The 21,856-nt window shown below is 33.2% G+C and overlaps 2 protein-coding genes and 1 pseudogene across 9 annotated transcripts; 2 read left to right on the forward strand and 1 right to left on the reverse strand.

The window, feature by feature from the left end:
- The first annotated feature begins 3,470 nt into the window (after window positions 1–3,470).
- On the forward strand, window positions 3,471–5,113 carry LOC111367425 (putative disease resistance RPP13-like protein 1). The gene has a single exon (XM_022988288.1). The coding sequence runs from the start codon at window positions 3,791–3,793 to the stop codon at window positions 4,982–4,984; it is 1,194 nt and encodes a 397-aa protein (XP_022844056.1). The 5' UTR covers window positions 3,471–3,790; the 3' UTR covers window positions 4,985–5,113.
- Window positions 4,976–12,776, forward strand: LOC111367423 (putative disease resistance protein At3g14460). Of its 8 annotated transcripts, none has more exons than XM_022988283.1 (9): window positions 4,976–7,687; window positions 8,199–8,262; window positions 9,213–9,322; window positions 10,260–10,367; window positions 10,687–10,820; window positions 11,343–11,417; window positions 11,503–11,554; window positions 11,794–11,973; window positions 12,251–12,776. In XM_022988283.1, exon 1 carries the CDS (start codon window positions 4,997–4,999, stop codon window positions 7,670–7,672), a length of 2,676 nt encoding a protein of 891 aa, XP_022844051.1. In that variant the 5' UTR covers window positions 4,976–4,996; the 3' UTR covers window positions 7,673–7,687; window positions 8,199–8,262; window positions 9,213–9,322; window positions 10,260–10,367; window positions 10,687–10,820; window positions 11,343–11,417; window positions 11,503–11,554; window positions 11,794–11,973; window positions 12,251–12,776. The 8 variants fall into 8 exon arrangements, 6 of the variants coding, with proteins under 6 accessions (XP_022844051.1, XP_022844052.1, XP_022844055.1 ...); XM_022988284.1 differs by lacking the exon at window positions 9,213–9,322 and adding an exon at window positions 11,077–11,159; XM_022988287.1 differs by lacking the exon at window positions 9,213–9,322 and having other exon boundaries at window positions 4,976–7,055; window positions 7,128–7,687.
- A 3,012-nt stretch (window positions 12,777–15,788) lies between these two features.
- Window positions 15,789–19,104, reverse strand: LOC111367426 (annotated as a pseudogene).
- Window positions 19,105–21,856: the final 2,752 nt, after the last annotated feature.

The raw sequence follows: 21,856 nt of genomic DNA on the forward strand, positions 1-21,856 counted from the left end.
CATAAGGAGTTAAAGATTGAGGATGTGCTCGCAATTTTCCAATATTAGAAAGAAAATTACCAAAACACATTTTGCCTAGAATTAGGCTAGTTGTACACCATGGTAGTTTGAAACTTTTGAAGGTCAAAATCAAGATCGTTAATTTGAATAAATATTGTTAAAATCAATGTAAAATTGTTTGTCACGTCAAAGAGTACAAACTAGTTGTGAACCATGGTGTAAGTGTAGTAAAACTATCTTGTCTATGCCATTTTCTTGACTACCGTTAAGAAAAATTCTTTTTCAGTGTTGAAATGTGACAAGACATTGTAGGAACTATATGGTCCACCATGTGAACTCCACTGATTGTGCCCCATGAGAGTTTACCTACGGACTGCTCTATGCCCAACATGATAAATGGACTACATTGTGTAATAAATTTACTTATTTTATGAAATATAAATTTTTAAGTTTCGTTACTTAAAATTATTTTTATAGATAGATAACTTTAAACACAACAAAAGAGCATTTCTTCTTGACTCATGAGAAAGACCAATGGTTTTAGCTTTTCGTTTGGCCAAACAAATCTATAAAAATATGAGATCAATTAGGCCCTTATTAAGCCGAGTTACGAACAATTTTTTTTTTCAAAATTAGTTTTAAAATAAATAAAGTTTATCTTTTGTATATAGGTGGTCGTGGACCACGAGCCTCTACCTAAGTCCAACTGGTGTGGTCTCGAGCCTTGGCGGCTAGGTACACATTTATTTTTCTAGTTTTGAATCATCCGTATAATTAATTCACATGCAGATGCTTAGTTATATGCAGACAAGATGATCCTCCATTAATTTACACAAATGGAACGATTCCAACCATTCGAAACCTGTGCTATTTGATGATGATATTAAATGGTGCTAAAAAATATGTCATTTCATATGTGAATCTATTCATAGATCTTATCTACACAATTAACACATCATAATCAATGACTGTCATTACAATATTGCGTGACAAATTATCGGACTTTCACATAACATTATTTAGGAAATCTTTCTTTTGACTTTATGTTTCATTGTAATAATCTAAAGATCTCATGAATCCATTTCGAAAATAGAACATGACTTCAATTCAATTTGGCAATTTATACTAATCTATCTTTTAATTTGAGGAATTTCCTTTATATTTTCTTGCTTAACATAAATATACTTTGCATTTTTAATTTCCAGCCTATTTCATTATTTTAATTTTGTGATTGTCATCAACAATGAAACGAATACTAGTTTTATTGAAACAATCTTTCATGCCTAATTAATTTAATCCTTGAGCAATAAAAATCATATTTCTTTTAGAATTTATTGTTGGAATGTGAAATAAGAATCACCCGAAAAATAAAAATAAAATCAATTTAAGAAATCAAGATCGTTACTGGATGTTTACATGTAAATTTAATCAATAAATAAAAAATATCTAAAATTTACCCAAATTCGATAATTAATTCTTAAATCAGATATGAATAGCGAAATTTCAGTCTTTTGAATTGTGAAATTTCAATTTTGATTCCAATAATTTGATTTAAGTTTCAAGCCTTCTATTCATCAAAATCAAGATTACACTAGTGTGTGGACATCTTCTTTTAATTACACCAAAAATTAAATTATAGACCTTAGAAAAATCGCTTCAATCCTTATAAACTTTTGGTAAAAGTTTAAAATGTCTACTCAATAAATCTTAATGTCTCTTATGATTTTTATAGTGCTATGTTGATTTCTAAAGGGAGTATTATTTCATGTTTGACAATACATCGTTTTCACACTAACACCAACAATTTTATTTAATTTCTAAATTAAAAAAGGAGATGCTATTTACATCCGCCATTATTATATTTATCTACTTTCAAAAAAGAAAATTATATTATATTTTTAACCTTATTAAATTTACTTAAATATCATTATAAAATTAAATAAAAATATATTAGTCTAAATTTATCCACCAATATTTATTTTCATTAAATTCTTTTGAACTTTTTATATTCTTTTAAATTTATGTTTAAATAAAATTCTAATATTTATAAAATATCCTCTTTGACTATAGTCAAAACAACAATGAAAGACACATCGTAAGAGCAAATGCATATAGACATAACAATATATGAAAAAAGAATTTGAAAAAGTAGGATTGCCTTTCATTGTAAGCATAATGAATTTAGTATGTGAACATTCTTAATTTTTGTTTGGATATGCATTTTAAATTCAAGTTGTATCAGCAAGAAATTTTAATACAAATTATTTTAGTTCTGTTGAGATTATCTTTTTTTTCTCTTAATTTTTTGAATTAATAATATTGATAGCTATCTTTTCTGCTGGGATTATTTAAACAAGAATTTGAGTTTCCTGTAGGGATTATCTCTTTCTCCCCCCCCCCCCTTCTTTCTTTCTTGATTTTCTTAAATTTAAAACAATGGTGATTGATCCACTGATATTATAGGGGTTTATGTAATCATATCTTACAATTTTTTATTTATATAATTAATTATTAAATTGGGAGAAGGTTGATGTTATATATAATGGGGATATAATATTTTTTCAAAAATTTTGAAATTGTAATAGGAACAGGTTTAGAGTGCGATAGAAATTTAAAAACAGTATGTATATATAGCGCCTATCTTAGAGGGATTTTGCATCAAATTTTAAGCAAGTTTGCAACCGTTACACAGTGTTGTGTCAGTGCAAGGTAGCCGCAATATTCGATTGAATTAGGTTGAATGACAAACACATCCTTTAACTCTTATTTTAGAGCCGTGCTGTGTGCATAGCTCGGTACACAACACGGCTTACAGCCTCCTATCATCGGGGGGGAGGGGTGTGACACTAAAAAAATGGCATGGGCCCCTCGATATGAGGGGGCTGTACATGTAAAGCACCAAAAGGTGCTGTACAAACAGCTTTCTCCCTTATTTTATCCTTCATTGGAAAAGGGCATTGTGGTAAAATGTTATAAATTATATAATGATTACCGAGAAAAAAGGACCTATCTACAGGAATACAACAGTCAAATTTTGGATTAAAATCAAGGCAAAATCCATCCCAAACCAATGCATAGTGTTTAATTATATGGATTTAATAAGCACAATGTTGAAATATAAGACGTATCAACATAATGGGTGTGCTTGAGCCACATTCTTTTTGAAGAATGTATTTTAGAATAGTAGATTGAAAGAGAATTTGTGGTTAAAAAGGAAGGAAATTTTTTTGATTGCGTGTAATATAATTTTAATGAAGAAAAGGCCTCAATTTTTTTATTTTTTAAACTATGAGGTGACACACTTTTTTACCCTTAATTTCAACAACACTTCAAATAATTCATGACATATTTTTATACATCATACAATGTCAACCTTAATGTATGCATAGTTGATAAAATATACAAATAGCATTTTCCTTTGAATAAATGCGTGAATAAATATTTTCCAAATAATTATTCCAAAAAGGATTAGTCAAAATAAATTGAGATTCTGGTTGCACGATTTTGAATATTTGTAAAAGTGCTAAGTTTTTTCGAAGAGCTTTGCTGGGCCACACAATCCATTGTTATTGATCAGTTTCACCGTTGCCTGCGTCGTTTTCTTTGGCCCCACCATGTTGATTAATTGAACCAATGAAATTTCTCCGTGTTCATTGACCCCACCATGTTGTATAATTGAACCCAACCACCAGCAGACGACTTTCATATATACATAATACCAGTCAATCTCACTTGCATTCATCCCCCTTATATCTTGGCTCTTGCTTCCTGTCTTACGAAAAAGATAACAATGGCTATCGTCGAAGTTTTTCTAGGTGCAATTCTCACCGTTTTGCTTGAAAAGCTGGCCTCTGGTGAGCTACTGAAATTTCTGCGTCATGTAGGAATCGACGCCCAGCTGGTAGAATTGAAGACAACTTTGATGAGGATCCAGGCTGTGCTTACTGATGCTGAAAACAAGCAAACAACGGACAAACATGTGAAAGAGTGGCTAAATGATCTGGAAGATTTGGCTCATGATCTTGAAGACTTAGTGGATGAGTTGAATACTGAAGCTTTGCAGCGCAAATTAAAGGAAAATAAAGGCAGCACCAGTAAGGTAAAAAGGCTCGTCCCCACTTGTTGTACTAATCTTTCTTTCACTGATTTCATGTCTGATCGCGGGATTGCTTCCAAGCTAAAAGAGATTAGTGGCCGGTTGAAATTTCTGGAAGAACAGAAAAAAATTCTCAATTTGGTGGAAAATGTAATGGGAAGGTCTTATAGGAGATTGCCAACAACTTCGCTTGTGGTAAAATCGAAAGTTTATGGAAGAGAGAATGACAAGGAGGAAATACTGAAAATCTTATTTGGTGTTGAATCAAATGATAGTCAAATATCCGTGATTCCAATTGTGGGCATGGGAGGTATCGGCAAAACAACTCTGGTCCAACTTGTGTATAATGATGAAAGATTGAAGGACAAGTTTGATCTTAAGGGATGGGCTTGCGTTTCAGATGAATTTGATGCTGTAAGAGTAACAAAAAACATTCTTGAGTCAGTTTCTTCTGGTGGAAAGTGTGATTATGAAAATTTTGACACGCTTCAGAACAAACTAAAGGAGAGCCTTTCAAACAAGAAATTTCTAGTAGTTTTAGATGATATTTGGAATGAAAATTACGGAGATTGGGAGGACCTAAGCAAACCTTTTCTTGCTGGAAAACCTGGAAGCACAATCATCATTACCACTCGACAAGAAAGGGTGGCCAAAATCATGTCTGAAATTCCAGCATACAATTTGGATCTGTTATCAGAGGGCGATGCTTTATCATTGCTAGCTCAACATGCATTTGGAGCTAAAACTTTTGACGGTCATCCAGATTTAATAGAGATTGGTCAGTCTATGGTAAAAAGATGTAAGAGGTTGCCCCTGGCAGTAAAGGCCCTTGGGGGGCTTCTTCGCGTCATGGCAGTTGGTCCTGAAGATTGGGAAGAGGTGTTTTAAAGTGAGATCTGGATGAATGAAGAAAAGAGTGAAATTCTTCCTGCTCTAAAACTGAGTTATCACCATCTTCCTCCGGAATTGAAAAGATGCTTTGCTTACTGTGCTCTCTTTCCCAAGGACTATGAATTTGACAAGTTACAACTAGTGTACTTTTGGATGGCTGAAGGTCTTCTGCAGGAAACAAAGAAAGATAAGTTAATTGAAGATGTAGGTAGTCAATATTTTGATGAACTATTGGCTAGATCATTCTTCCAACAATCAAGTGCCTATGCTTCACGCTTTGTGATGCACGACCTCTTTAACGATCTAGCTATGTCTGTTGCTGGTGATAAATGTTTGAGGATGGATGATGAACTGCAGGAGATTTCTGTAAAGGTCCGTCACTTGTCATTCAAGGGCAGGATGTATGAAACTTATCCTAGATTTAACTTTCTTGACAAAGTTCAAAAGTTGAGAACCTTTTTGCCACTACCTGTTGAGACGCCATTTAATTACTTATCCCAAAGAATTTTGCTTCACCTATTCGCAAATTCATACTGCTTAAGAGTGCTATCCTTGAATGGTTATGCCATTTATGAGTTGCCAGATTCTATTGGTGATTTAAGACATTTACGATACCTGGGCCTAGCTGGAACAAGACTGAGGTGGTTGCCTAAATCTGTGTGCACTCTTATCAATTTACAAGTGTTGATTCTAAGTGGTTGTAGTAGACTTACCAAATTACCCACAAGCATGGAAAATCTTGTTAAACTTCGGTATCTGGACATTTCTCATACTTGCAATTTACATGAGATGCCTCAGGGAATTGCTCAACTAACAAGTTTGCGAACGTTAACTAAGATGACTGCAAGTAAAAATAATGGAATGAGTTTAAAGGAGTTGGGCAATCTATCATTTCTACAAGGTAATATTTCTATTGAGGAATTGCAAAATGTTGTGAATGTTAAAGAAGCAACGGAAGCAAGGCTAATGGATAAGCCAAGCCTCAACAGAATAAGTTTGAAATGGAGCGCAGGCTTTGATGATCCTCGTAATAAAATTTTAGAATTGAATGTGCTTAATGCATTAAAGCCCCATAAGAACTTATCAACACTTGAAATCAAGTATTACGGGGGTGAGAATTTCTCTAATTGGATTGAAGATTCAGCATTCCTTAAGTTAGCAAGGATAAGCTTCAAAAATTGTAAAAATTGCACGACTTTGCCACCTTTAGGGCAACTACCCTTGCTAAGAGACTTAAGCATTCGAGGCATTGATCAAGTAAAAGTGATTGGACCTGAATTTTATGGAAATAGAGGCCATGGAGAATTACCTTTTCCATCACTCATTAATCTGACTTTTAGTGGCATGTCTAACTGGGAGGAATGGGTTGGAATAGGAGGTGTTATCCAACTTCCTAAGCTATGCTCATTGATTATAACTGATTGTTCAAAATTGGTCAGTCTTCCAAATCTTTTACTGCCATCCCTACGTGACATAAATGCTTCTGGGTGTAATGAGGTGGTGCTAAATCATATGCAGAATTTGAAATCTTTAACCAGCATACAGTTGTCTAGAATTGTTGGATTAACTTCAATTATCAAAGCATTTGAACAGTTTCCTTTTACACTTAAAAGTGTTACAGTTGGTGAATGCCACAACCTTGAGACTCTATGGCCAGGTGATAGTACTGCACGAAACCTAGTCGACCTACAACACGTGGATATTGGCAGTTGTCCTAAGCTATTTTCCCTTCAAGAGATTGATGTTCTTCCCGATCTTAGGAGACTTTATATAAGAAATTGTGAAGCTCTGAAGTTGTTGCCTAATAAAATATCTTGTCTTGAGAATTTGTCTATTGAAAATTGTCCATTATTAAGGACGATGATGAAATTACAGGATTGCAGCCCCTCGCTTGATTATCTAAATATTACTCATGTGAATTTGAATTTGGCAAATTTACTAGGCTCGGGCTCCAATTACCAAAGTCTCACTGACCTACGCATAAAGTCTTGTGATGGTCTAGAATTGTTTCCCAATGGAGGCTTGCCCACACCAAATTTAAAACGACTGTGGATAAGAGAGTGTCAACATCTCAAGTCCTTACCTGATCGGATGGATCTACTTTCGTCCCTTTCGTCACTGTGGATAAGTAAGTGTCAACATCTCAAGTCCTTACCTGATCGGATGGATCTACTTTCGTCCCTGGATGTATCTTCTTGTGCTTCATTAATGGAACTCTTTCCCCAAGAGAATATTCCTCCAAATCTGTCTAGCCTTCAAATCAGAAATTGCGGAAAACTAAAGCCCCCGGGGGAGTGGGGCCTACACAAACTCACCTCTCTTAATCACTTTACATTTGGTGGATGTCCTGAGCTGGTTTCCTTCACTAACAATGCTGACGAAGAACACTGTGTGCTTCCTCCATCTCTAACAATTTTGTCGTTGGATGACCTGCCGAATCTCGAAACACTATCAAAGGGCTTCCAAAGCCTCACCATTCTTCAAGAGTTAAACATCTATCGTTGCCCAAAGCTTGAGGCGTTGCCTATGGGAGATTACCTTGAAAAGCTTTTGAGCCTTCACATTCGAGGTTGCCCACTTCTTGAGAAACGGTGTTTGAAGAACAAAGGAGACTACTGGCCCATCATTGCTGACATTCCAGACGTCCAAATTGATTCTCGATCCATCTATTATCCATGTCCATGAATTCAATTCCACGAGGTAACATATTTAATTTGATACCTATGAATCCAACATCATTTCATGCAAAATACTTTTCGACATTTCTGTTAATTTTGTTTTCAAATCAGAATGTGAATTTTCTGCAGCAAATAGTGGATCTCCCTTTCTGCAATAGCTATTCAAGTGTTCATGCCACTCTGTATCTTATATTTGTGCTTCTGCTCTGCAGCATAAATCAATATCAGAGCCGATGTACCAACAATCAAGTAATTGATTGGCTATGGCGCTAAAATTAGCCTCTTTTTGTACTAACAGTAAAATTCTATCAAATAGATAAAATCGGAGTGATAATTGTTAGTCGAATGTGGTTAAATTATTAATATTTTGCTTCGATCTGCTTTAGCAAACTGGAAATGCATTGATTTGACTTACTGCATGTTTATGCATTTTTAGGTTTTTATGTGGCATGCGTTTTCAAACTTTTCTTGTAGATTGGAGGTTCCTACGCCATTTGAATGGAACTAATAAAAATGACATCGTTTTGGTGTAGGCATTTTCTGATTACTTGTAAGAACACAAGATGGAATGAATGTGTCTCTTCATTAGACCTTCAAGTAAGTTTTTTGTTCGATTCTTTTGCGTTTTAAGTGTTTGTATAAATTCCTCAGTGAAATTATATGGCAGGATTTGTGACTGAAGCTATGTTCAGGAGTAAACATTTTCTTGCTTTTTTATTATTATTATTATTATTATTATTATTATTATTATTTATTTTTTTATTTTTTTCATGATTTTAGTAATGTTTTCTGATTAATTCTTTGATTGAACTTTTCCTTTTGGGGGTTGCCTTCTATAAAGGTCAAGAAATCTGTTTAGTCTCTGAAAATTTTCTTGACTGGCCGACAATCCTTTCTCGTGTGATTTTGGTGTGGTTTAAGGTATGAGGTACCATGTTTTACGATTGCTATTTTATAAATTTTCTTTTTCATTTTTATTCAATTTCGTTTTAATTTGGGGTCTATTTTGACGTTCTTTGTTATGTCCAGGGTTTTGGGATGATTTAAAGTTACAGGATTACATTCATCCGTATGAATTGGATGTTTTAATCCAATCTGAAGATTTGAATCATTGCTTCACAATTTCATGCAATTAAATTAAGAAACCGATTAATTTTTTATGTGAACGCTTTTTAATCGAAAACTTTATTTCAATTTGGAAAGTTCAATCATTTTAAGTTTGCAGTTATACATCTTCTTGGTATGCATTTTTTTAATGTTATTAATTCATTCTAATTCTTATGGATTCTATTCCTTTGTATGGGACTTCTTCACTGGTTATAAATTTTGGCTTCTTTGAATTTTCACTTTCGTATTTATTAATTTTTTTTTGGTAAATATTTTAAAAAATTATTGATAATATTGAATTATCCTAGACCTTCTATAACATAATAAATTGATGTACTAATTTGTTAAATTCAATTATTCAGTATTCTGTTTCTTAATTTAGTTGATCAAGTAGGTTTTTTTTTTTTTTTTTAATCCTAATCTGGAATATATGTGCCCAGAATGTTGCTGTGAGCATATTGCCTGTCAAGAAGAATCATTTGAGTCGAGGACGATAAGATGTTACATTTTTTAGCTATGCTGTTTTTCAGCTCACTCCAACTTGAACTCGGTACAACTTTAATTTTTTGAATTAATTCAGTTTCCTTCAGCTGATGAATTATTGCAGTATCTGTGTGAGTTTGTGTGGTTATTTCATATTTGCCTGTGATTTTGTATTAATCATTTGAGTTGAAATCCTGACTCGGGTTTATAATCATTGTGGACCCAAATTGCTGATTATAAGATGTGTTTTTATAGTAAACTAATTGCTGATGTCAAAATTCTTTTCATTAGTTTTGGGTTGATTAGTTAATAAGTTCTTCTGTCTTTTACTGTTTGGGGATTTCAGCATGTGTTTCATTAATTGGTTCTATTCTTTTTTTATATGGTATGTACTGACTTCAATTTGGCAATTTCTTGGGGATATCTTTTTTGTCAAATTGTATTTTCACAGAGTTCAACTGTAAAAATGTGAAATATGTCCAATTATTTGAATTTTTGTTGATATTTTGAAATTGATATTATGTATTGATGAGCCATCAAGTTAAATTTAAAACGAATTCCATGTTGCAAATGCTATTTGGAAGTTGAATTTGCTCTGCTGGGTTGCAAAGTATACTTGAATTTATTTTATCAAAAGATGAATATTTATCATCTCTTAGTTTCCCCTTCTTTGTCATATATCTTTACGGAATTCTTGTAGAAGTATTTAGATGATAATTGGATTGTGTTGATAATGTAGTTGGAAGATCATACGAGGAATTTCAGGAAAATAGGTTTTGTTGCTTGAGTCCATTTTATTTAAGGTGTCCGGAAAAAAAAAGGTTGTGTGAGTGTGGAAAGTATATCATCCTTGCGCGTTTGGATCTGTTATTCATATTGATAGATGGCATTCCGTGTGTGGAAGCAGATTTCACTTAAAACATATATTCACCTTGTGTTGTTAGGTAACTAGTGTAGCTTTTCACATCTGCTTTCGTAATGGTTTATTGTTGTACATTTTATAGGCTAATGTTGCTAGAAGAAAATCGAATTTCTTTCCGCTCAAACGATGGAATGATGATTGATGGCGTTAAAGATTACTCTCACCTGGTTGCTGAAATGATAGGATTGTCGTAAGTTTTAACTTGCTATGTATAGCTTCATTTCTTGCTTTTAGTTTTGGTCGACTTCAACTCTATTAAGTATTTTGAGCCAAATATTTTTTATTAACAGCATCAACATAATTAAATTTATTTTACTCTTGAAACAACAAATATGTTTCCTCTTCCTTTTTGATGGAAGTTACATCACAATAGATCTGTCTTTTATATGAAGATTTTCTTCTTCTCAATTGCTATTGCACACTGTACTTGATATTAGTTGTGGGTCTGGTAGCTTTAATGCTCGTCTTCTATCGCTTAAGCTGATCTGTGACAGCATATGAGCCAACAGGTAGACATGTTCAATTGGCACTTGATAGAGGTCTCCCTTCAATCAAAACTTAATCTAAAGACAGCTCCCTCTTCATCCTTCGTCATATGAAGTGGTTCACTGCACTCAATGTAGCATTGTCTGTGATAACAAAGGTATGATCCTCATTAAGGTTTGGGGTTTTGTTTTTTTCCATTAAATCACCATTTCTTCATCAGATTAAGTGCAGTGGTTTTTATTGATTTTTCACCGATGAAAATACTTGAAATTAATTTGACATTTAGCCTAATGTAGTGCGAACTTTTCTGTGGGTTTTGCTATTTTTTGCGTGCATTTCTATTTCTTTTTTGTTTATCACATTTTGTTTGATACTATAGTTATCTGTGATAAATTTTGCAATGGTAATATTAGGCTTGCTGTAAGGAAGGCCAAGAAGGAAAAGAAAGCGTATGATCCAAACAAGCCAAAGAGACCTCCAAGTGCTTTCTTTTCATGTATGCCCATTTGCATTTTTGGTCTCTATCATTTCTGTCTATTGTTCTTATATATTATCTTTTTTATGCTGCTTGGCAGACTACAACAATAATTTGGTAATCCATCTATGAGAAGCACGGTGTTATACACAGTTTAGTTTGAATTGTGATACTGAAACGACTTGTGCCAAACTGTTTTTATAGGCTAGAGGGGCTGTTGAATTCGACAAGGCAAAGTCTGAGGTTAATGGTGATGAGGACGATGAGAACAGTGGAGACGTTAGTTGAAATTAAGCTATACAACTTTTTTGTACTTGAAACTTAGCTACTATGTTGACTTTTTATTTTGTTTTAATTAATTTAGGGGGAAGACTATGAGTAAGCACTATCACAGAAAACTGGATTTTGGATTCAAGGTGAGAACCAACAATCAATCTTCCTTCATTATTTGCATTTATGGCTTCAGGTTTTGTAAAATGTTCGACTTGAAAGTGAGTTAATTGGATTGGTAGATTTCATGAAGAATTATTGTGTAAAATTTGGCTTCAGGTGAATTTTACTGAAATTAATTGAAAGTAATTATCAATAATACTCCTTTTTTTATTTTTTTATTTTTATTTTTTAAAGTTGCTAATGTGTTTGTTCTTCCTTTCAGTGAGGGAACAAGCGTCTCTTTGCCATTAACTTGGGGCAAAAAAAGAGAGGAAACGTATGCCTTGTTTTTCATTATTGCCTATTGGTACACAAGACGTATTTAGAGGAAAGGGGTGGAGGAAGAGGGGGTTGAGTGCTTGTAGACCATGAGCAAAAAATGGCAGACTACAATAAGAATTTGGTAATTTCATCTATGAAATTCTCTATTACAATGCACTACGTGCATCTCACATGCGAAGAACTAGTTCGATAAATATTCAATATTTTACAAGCAGCTTCATATCTTGTTAAATTTTAAAGGTCCTTCCTTTTGTGAAATCATTTAAGTTAAAAATGTTAAGAGAGAAAAACATTAATTTATTAATATCTTCAAAACTCTTCTTATGGTGCAGGTAGATTTAATTTTTCTATAAACATTAAATTTCTGACTTTGATGGGGTGATGATATTATTTTACAGATTTTCATCTGGTCGTCCGTTCCCAATACAATTTCGAGACTCGATTTGATTGGAGACTCATAGCTCAGTCATCTACCAGGTTGAGAAAGTTATGAATTGGGTTAGTCGTTGTAAGCTTGTGGGCTGACCACCTATATGCCTGCTTTGCATATATTTTGTTGCCAGCTCCGATCCACATCAGTTGATGACGTGTTGTTTACACCAAATTTGACTTGTACACAATATCCGTTATTACAAGAGTTAGAGAAAGACGCCAATTCAAACCATCATTTGGTGACACATTTTTTAAGAGCAATCGTAGAACCTATATTTGTTAAGTGAAGCCAATGTTATGCTGAAGCAAACAAAAGATTATGACGATTGGGGATGGTCAAGTTCACATTTCACTTCTTATCTTTCCTCCCTCTCTCTTTTAGAGTAAAGATCATTTGTAGTATTTCGTGGCTACCAAATATTCAAATACTCCAGGGAACATTGGAGATGTAAAATTCTGTATTATATAATAGGAGGAATTTCTTTCTTTTTTTTCCTAAATGGATTATCAGGTAAGCTGTCATTATTTGCAATAGTAATAGGCTCTTTATTATGATGTGCAGTTGCACATGTCCATGTGTGTGCACGTATACGTGTGTGTGTGAAATGTGGAATAATGATATTTGTAAGCAATGCACTGCAAACAACAATCTATTCTTACCTATTAGCAATTAGCATTCTATGTAGAGGTATTGTTACTGCCACATTTTCCTATAATTTTAGAGTAAGGATATTTGTAAGCATTGTACTAAAAACAACAATTTGTATGACAGTGAGATATCTATCTCATTCTCCTATGAATTGAGTTCGGTTTAATTTATTGAAGAATGTGATAGTGATCCCATTGTTACATCAAATATTGGTAATAAGTACTGTCATAAACTTAGCATACATTTAATTTATTGAAGAATGTTACAATAATCCACTGTTGCATGGATGGTTGATGGATAAGTACTACTTACAAAGAGTATTACTCCTTAAAAATGGAAATTTACTAGGGATATGAAGCCAAGTGGACAAATATCTGGACAAATATCAGACCTTGCTAAAGAAATTTCACTCTTAACAAATACAATTCTCCATGATAGACCATATGAAAAATCAAAATTGAGGTACATTCTAACAATATCCCTCTACACCCATCTCACCCTTTTAACTATTTACCCACCAACACCCACACTTTATATATAAATGTTTTTTCTTGTTTTTTTTCTCAATTTTCAGGGTCAAAATGTCAAACAAAGTTAAAATATTAGAATTTTAATATCATTTTGAAGTGCTCATAGCTTGGCTTCTCGCATCATTAACAGCGCATGAAATGACCGACCACAGCAAAAGTTACAATGCGTCAAAATAGGTCATTCAAAATTAGTATTTCAAGAATTTCGATAATATACTAACTTTAAAAATTTGTTGGCGATCGTATACTAACTGAATTCATAAATTGCTTGTCATCTTGATCCAAACAGATATAGGTTGTACATTGAAAATAATTAAATTATTTGAAAATTTTTGACGTCATGTGTCATGTAAAATTATCCTAATAAAATGATGTAAATTATATTAATATATTTGTTGAGCAAAAATAATAAACGTTAATGAAATAATTGAAAAATTTTAAAGGAAAAAATGAGTTATGCATCTCTTTTTGACACGATCATTTAATTATTTTTGATATTCAAATTTTGGATCATTCGATATGTCTACGATATAATTCTTTAAACTAAAGCAAATTTTTAAAATTAGCATATTATCGAAATTCTCTAAATACTAGTTTGGAATGACATATTTTAAGACATCATAACTTTCGCTACGATTGACAGTTTTACGCGCCGTTAACGATGCAAAGAATTAGACCGTGAGCACTTCAAAATAATATTTAAAATGTGATATTTCGATTTCATTTGACATTCCATAATGACCTCAAAAATTGAGATGAAAACAAGGGAAAAAAAAAACCTTTATATATGAAGAATGAGTGATAAGGATGGTGAGGGGTAGGTGTGGGGTGGGGTAAAAAGGTTGGGGGTCGGTAAAAAGTTAAAAAATTGGGCAAGTGTAGGGGAAAACAAAAGTTGCCACATTAGTAGTGGGTAGAATGTTCTCCTGCACACCATTGCCAGCAGAGCAATTCTACGAAAAATAATACGCGAAGAATTAATTTCATAATTTGTGATCGATAAAAAGTTATAACCTATAAAATTTGTGATTTTAAGTGTAACGTTTTGTAACTGTGACTAATACGCAACTGTGATCATAAACTGTATGATATTGCGATCTTAATTTATTAATTATATATTTAATTAATGTACTAAATTTAATATTTATGACCCGGGTTTTGGAAAATAAAAAAATAAAAATCTCAAGTTCGTCAAAATTGAAATTGTAACTTAAAATCTATCTAATTATGTATTCTTCCCATTATAAAAAGTAATGGTGGATATAATTTACCCATTGAAAAATGCAAAATCCTCCATTTGACTAGAGGAACCGGCTGTTTCGGCAGAGTTATATATCGAATTTTACTTGTCATGCTGAGGTCGAGGGCTAAGATCTCTAGCTTACGCGTATATAGGCAGGGGCGGATCCAAGCATGAGCTCCACTATGCTATAGCCCGTGTTCGCCCCTGAAAATGTCTACTGTATTTTATTATTATTATTATTATTATTATTATTATTATTATTATTATTATTATTTTATTGAAACATAAATCGATGTATATTTGTATTGTAACCCGTGTCCAAACTCAAGGCTGGATCCGCCATTGATATAGGCGTTTATTTCTAACCAAGTAATGAACACCATCACTACTAGTAGTTGAAGTGGGTAGATATACAACAGTTACCATCTAAAAATGGACCAAAAGTAGTTCAATGTGTTATAGCAGATCGATGACCACACACCATGAGCCATCTAGGTATCAACTGATCATTTACTATCCTAGATTAAGAATAAGTCATTTTAAGTGAAGTGTGACCTCCCATTTCCCTTGAGGAGACCCACTGATCATTTACTATCCTAGATTAAGAATAAGTCATTTTAAGTGAAGTGTGACCTCCCATTTCCCTTGAGGAGACCCAAACTAACCATAATCGTATAGAATAGATGTAGTTCATAATCACAAATCAACATAGAATCAAGTAGAAATAATACAACCAACAGACGGTATACTCTGTTACATTAAATGTTGTTTTATTGAATTTCTCAACAGACGTTAAAATGTTATCAAACCTCTGTTTGAGTCTCATTCTTTCAAAAATTCAGTTTTTCAAAACTCATTTTCAACCACACATCCTTCAATAAAATAATATTACACGTAAATTCAAAATTTTTTTTTTTACTTTTTAACCATATATTCTCCATCAATCTACTATTCAAAATGCATTATTTTCCAAAAAATGGGGCTCAAGCTAAGTGAAGACTTTACAACAATGTAAATGGTATTCTAGCAATCAATATTCCAGTTTCAAGTTGAACTGAAATTAAGAAAAGAAACATGTTGACCAGCCTCAAAAAATGGTCATATAAAGATATTAGAAAGCACATAGCAGTCAAGTGTGTGGATGGAACCACCTTTACAACAAGAAGAGAAACTGGATGACAGGCAACAAATACAGTATCATAAAGCACAGCTAATTGAAGCTATAGGAATTAGAAAAATACATACCTCGATAGATTGTATGAGACTCTTATGTATACGTAATAGTCTAGTTCAGTACATTTGATCAGCCAAGAAGAGGATTAAGAACGTTCCCAATGAATAGCACTACCCCAGTCATATCTTCCCTGATGATGAACAAAAATGGATGATCGGCAACAAAATCGAACTCATCCTCGACTAATAAACCCCTCAGTTTAACAAGACCAGCAGAAGCAGCAGCAGCTTCCGTGCCTTCTTCATTTACCTCAATAAATGACTTGTGGAAAATGCTAGAAACATAAAGGTTCTGACCAACTTGTGAGTCCACCATCTCTGTGAGACCACCACCAGAAAAAGGCAACACGACTCACAGTCCCTTCAGAACTTCCGAGGCTTCAAACCCAAATGACAATTTGAATTTTGGGATACGGAATTCACCAACTTCGACCTTTTGATATGGGAGGTGATGCTCCAAGAATCCTGATTCCGAACTGACTTTCTCTACCAAAGCCAGCAATCCATCTTTGGTGTCTGGAAGAAGGAAGTTCATAGAGAACTTGCGCTTATCTTCACCTTGCTTATACGGAAGGCTCAAAATTTTGAAACCATCAAAGGAACGTATATATTGCTTCTTCTTGCTACTCATGAAGGGTACTTGTACTGAGCTCCCATCTAGGAGGAAAAAGTCATGGTCCTTTGTAATTGATGCATCAAACTTCTCACTCCAAGCTCCTTTGAAATACACTGCATTTGCAAAGATGAGCCTCGTGGAAGCATCGACTGAGCCAGGTGGAAGAATTTCTTCGACAAGGCCACTTGTTTCCTTTTCAGCCCATTGATTGACTTCACCGATTACCTCAACAGCCTTCAGAAATATCAAGAATAAAGAACATAACAATTAATACATTGTTAAAGAAATTTACTTGCAGAAGTAGAAGTTCTACAACATGAATGATTTCACCCAGCCAGTTCCTCTTTCTCCTACAACTCAAGGTGTACAAGCAGATAAATAATTGTTTACAGCATGAATTCGTTGACATTACAATAGAAACTATTTCTTTGTAAGGTTTATTCTAAATGTCATGGGCCATGAGTACCATTTACAGATATACTTGAAACAGAAGTTGGTTACATGCTTATGAACATAACCACCACCAAAAAACAAAAGCAAAAGCAAAGCCGTCCCCAATAAATTTGGAGTCAGGGAGCTAGAAGCATTTTTCATCCATTCGACAGGGATTTCTTGGTGACCAATACTAACATGAAGACAAGAATAAATCGGATGTTATCCATTTGATATTTTCATAATATCAAACTATCACAATTCTGTAAACAATTACAGAATTTACAATTTTAAAAAAAAAAAAAAAGGAGGATAAAAATAATGCAAATTTTCTTACAATGTGAAGCACCACATGGATTTACAACCACTGGTGTATGGCAAGTGTTTTAAAGTTTAAAATTACATGTCATTCTATTTTGGTATTTGGGAAGATGAAATCTAAGTAATTAGGAGAAAATGCCTTCGGCTTGCTTGGGCTTAGTTTAGCAACTTTTGAACGTACAAAGGTCAAGTTTTCAGTTAGAAACAGAAAAAAGTGAAAATTTTTAAAAAATGAGAGATATAATCTTCAATGATTTAACCTGGGTCAAACCTTACGAGATCCTATAGTACAATTTTGACATGAAGCAGCCTTCCAATTGGGTCTATGGTGAAGGACAAAACCTTTCAGTTGTTTTTTCATACTTATGACATTCCAATATGCTGTTAAATAAATGAAATCAAGTTCAAGTTAATCGCAACTTAATAACCAAGATTTATTGAATAGCCAAGGTCAAACTCAATTCCATTGAAACTTGGAAAATTCATACAATAAACAAATCGTTCTTTGAGATATACTGACTCGGACCAAACAAGTTTGTTAATGGAAATCCAAAATCTATATTTAATTCAAGCTCAAATTCCTCCAGCTAAACTTGCTTGTGTTTATTTACATAGTAACATGTTTGGGAGTGTTTTTAAACAGTTCAAATTATAAATGGATAGAAATGAGCGGTTCCTCAAAATGTGTAAATAAACAGAGTGTTCACAAACAATTTATAGAAACGAGCAAAAGTAGTTTAACTAATTGAACTAAATTCATTTTTCATTGGTAATACTGGACATCAACTCCAGCTTTCCCCTAACAAAATTTACAAAAGCACGGATAAATCGACCAATTGCAATAAGTTCAACAATCAGTTGGAAGAAACAGCTTTTCCATTAACCAAACGAATAAACATGGATGAAATGGACCAATTGTAATAATTTTTGAAATATGTTTTGAAAATTTCATCACCTATTTTTCCCAAATGTAATCATATTAATTGTGTCAAAGCCATCAAATTGAATTTCAGAAACATACACAATAAAGTATCAATTGATTAAAAAAAAAAAAAAAGAAATTTGACAGCACACAAACCACCTATAGACACCAATAATAAGCAAAAAAGGTTATAAGGAAACAATCAAACCTTGATCAACGATAAACAGATTAATGAGTTCTATAATTGAAAATAGAAATTAAACTAACCTTAGTTTGAAAATCAACAGGATTAGAAGCAGCCTTGTAAATATTATCAACAATTTCTTTAAAACTGGGCTTCAAGCTGAGACTCTGATCTATCCAACCCCCATTAGCGAATGACAAGCAAGGCCCACCAAGGGGGCCACCGTCAGCGAAAATGAGATTTACAAGCTGAGAGGAGAGTGAGTTGAGTTCATCAGTGGACTTCGATTTGAGGAAATTAAGCAACTGATTAAGGGTTTGATCTTTGGATCCGGCCGCGATCAGACCCAACACCACGTGAATCGAGAGCGGCGAGAACACCAAATTCTTATCCTTGGCCTCAGTCGAAACCAAGTAATGTGCAAGCTGAAGTGATGCTTGTGTTTGGTTCTTGATGGATTCTCTTAGGTCCATTTCTGTCTGCGTCTGCGTGTGGAAGAGGTGATTGAATCAAAATTCGTGCGCGTTTGGACGTTCTGAAAATCTGCACTGTGTTCACCGACCCATCAGAGGCAATTTATATGTGCCATTTGTGATGGTTGACTCAAGCGTGTCTTTCAATGTCTACTCAACACGTTAGGATTCGTTTCTTCGAGATAAAGATTACAAATTGGGGGAATCCATTGTTCATCCAAACGACCTTGAAGAATACTTCGACGTTGATGTTTTGAAATTAATTTTGTGAATAGTGATTAATTTATAGGCTGTAGGGTTAAAATAGATATAATTATTTACGTGTAAAATTATTTTATCAAAAGATTGTGTAAGAAAAATTAGGTTTGAGGAAAATATAATTTTTTTAGTATCATAATCAACCATCCTATAAACTTCTCTAGGGTCTAAAAATTTATTAGTATCGTAACCAACCATCCGATAAACTTCTCTAGGAATTTAGACTCTGTTTGTCACCCATCATTTGAGAAATTAAAAAGTTATGAATAGTATTTTTTTGAAAAATATGTTGTTAAAAAATAAAGAAATTTTATAAATTTGTGTGTATAATATTTTATTGTGTGAATATGAGGAGTAGAATGGTACTCTAACAAACAATTTTAAATTTTAAATGGGGCAAAACAAGTTTCTTTCACCGCGGATATTTCTTGCTTGTTTGACTTTCTTTAATTTATTTTATAGATTGTTACGTGATCATTTTCAACATATTTACGCAATAAAATATTATACATATACACTAAAACTTTGTCTATTTTAATCACACATTCTCTTAAAATTACTATTTAAAAATCATTTTTCTGCCAAAACAGTTGTCAAACAGGCTTCATCTTGTGTGATTTTTTGAAAATTACTTTTTTTGATATTTATTTTCAATATACATTCTTTAAAATTATTTTCCATATTTTTCAATTTTTAAACTTTTTAACTACACATTTTCAAGAAAATCACATTTCATAATCTCTATCCCACACACACACACACACACACACACATATATATATATATATATATATATTTTTTTTTTTTTGTAATTTTTTTTCTCTAAAAGCATCTTCAATAGCATATTGTATATGATTCATAACTTTTTCTTACTTTTTAACTATACAACCTCTAAAAAAATATATGTCACTTGAAAAATCCATGTCAAACAAACTCTAACAGTGACATGATTGAGGGGAATTCTTCAAAGTAGAAATGCCAATTTAAACCGTCAAAATCGAAAATTGTGACTAACCGAACCAAATAGAGCGAAAAAAATCGAATCGACGGTGCAATGGGGCGGATATGGTATTTGATTTTAATGAATCGGTTCGTGACGGTGCGGGTATGATATTTACGCCGTCGAACCGAAACCGAACCGATAACTCGCTAAAAAAAGCAAAAAATAAATAAATAAATTGAATTGATTATTGAGCTTTACACTATATTTCTATCTAGCCGAAAACAAAATTTCCCCATTACATCTACTTGACCTAGCAGGCCAGCTCACTTATCATTAGCCCATAATAATAGCATTAGTATGAAAGTATATAAATGCAAACCCCATTTTCCACAAACCACAAGCTCACGCACGCTCCACTACCTCTACGGTCCAAGCCGTCGTCACCTCCAAAAAATTTCCCACACGACTTCAGTTTTAAAGAAAAGACAGGACCTCCCTTCTTAATCAAGATTATTGGAACAAAAATTTCATCTCAATCATTTTTGTTGTATCTGTAAACTGATTGCATTTTGCATCCAATTCCAGGGACGCATTTTTCAGGATTTGATGCAGAAATTGTTTCAAATTTTGTCGAAAAGAGGATAAATTCAATCAGTACTGATTTAGTATAGACTTGAGCCAAGTCCGAGGCGTGGTCGAATATAATATATTGTGTTTTTGTTTTCATTGAATTTTTTCATAAATTGTTTTATATCAATTTGATGGATGAACCTATAAAAAATAATTTATTTTCGTGGTTATTAATCGAACCGAACCTATTTACGTGATTATGGTGCGGTTATAGTATGGTCAAAAAATTGATCGTGCGATTATGATTTTGGCCGAACCGACCCATAACTGAACCGTTATCAACCCTACTTCAAAGCATGTTCACAAGAACATGGAGAGGAGCTGTGGGCTTTAGCTCCAGGACTGTACCCATTTATTATTTTTGTATTAATTCTGTGCAAATAGTTTTTTATTATCCCTCGACTCCACCTCTAATATCAACCCATGATGCGCAAATCTAAATATTCTCACACTATGCAAAAATCTCTTTTTGGTTGAGACATTTCTCACTTCTCAGTTGTAGTATTCAGATTTATATGAAAAAGGAGCTCAACAATAGTTTATACTTTTCCTAAAAATAAGACAAAATAATGCAAAATTTTGGACAAAAAATGATGAATGAAGTAAAATAACAAGATGTATCTCTTCAACGAATTATTCTACTCCAACATGTCTTCCTGAAAAAACAAGGCCTATGTGGCCCTGTTTGAGAAGTAGAACCCCTCGTATATAGTGTTTTCTACCTTGAAATGCCACTTCTAAAAATGCACTTACTTGACAGTTGACACCTCCTTATGATATTTTGACTATGCTTAGGAAGCTCAATTTAAAAAAAAAAAAAAAAAGCAGCTTCTAAAATAAAATTTTTATTGGTAAATGTTTAAAATAATTATATTATTTATTATAAGTTTTTGTATAGAAATGTGTGGAGGGTAAGTTGTTCGTCGATCATGATTAACGAGGTAGTTTCGACCCTTCTCTATCTCTTTCTCAAAACCGTTAAATTTGATATATTTTTCACTTGTAAAATTTGTTTTCATTTTTTTTCCTTTTTTTTTTTTTGTGCATTTACGCATTTTACATATTGTTTATCTCATCATCTTCATCTCACAAAATATTTACAAGTTCTTGGAGATTTCAGAGATCCAACGAAATGAAA

This window comes from Olea europaea, chromosome 18, assembly GCF_002742605.1.
Source record: "Olea europaea var. sylvestris chromosome 18, O_europaea_v1, whole genome shotgun sequence".
NCBI lineage: Eukaryota > Viridiplantae > Streptophyta > Magnoliopsida > Lamiales > Oleaceae > Olea > Olea europaea.

Bases quoted from the DNA above. Each gene is read 5' to 3' on its own strand.
- LOC111367425 (XM_022988288.1), top strand. From the start codon at position 3,791: ATGGCTATCGTCGAAGTTTTTCTAGGTGCAATTCTCACCGTTTTGCTT.
- LOC111367423 (XM_022988283.1), top strand. From the start codon at position 4,997: ATGAATGAAGAAAAGAGTGAAATTCTTCCTGCTCTAAAACTGAGTTAT.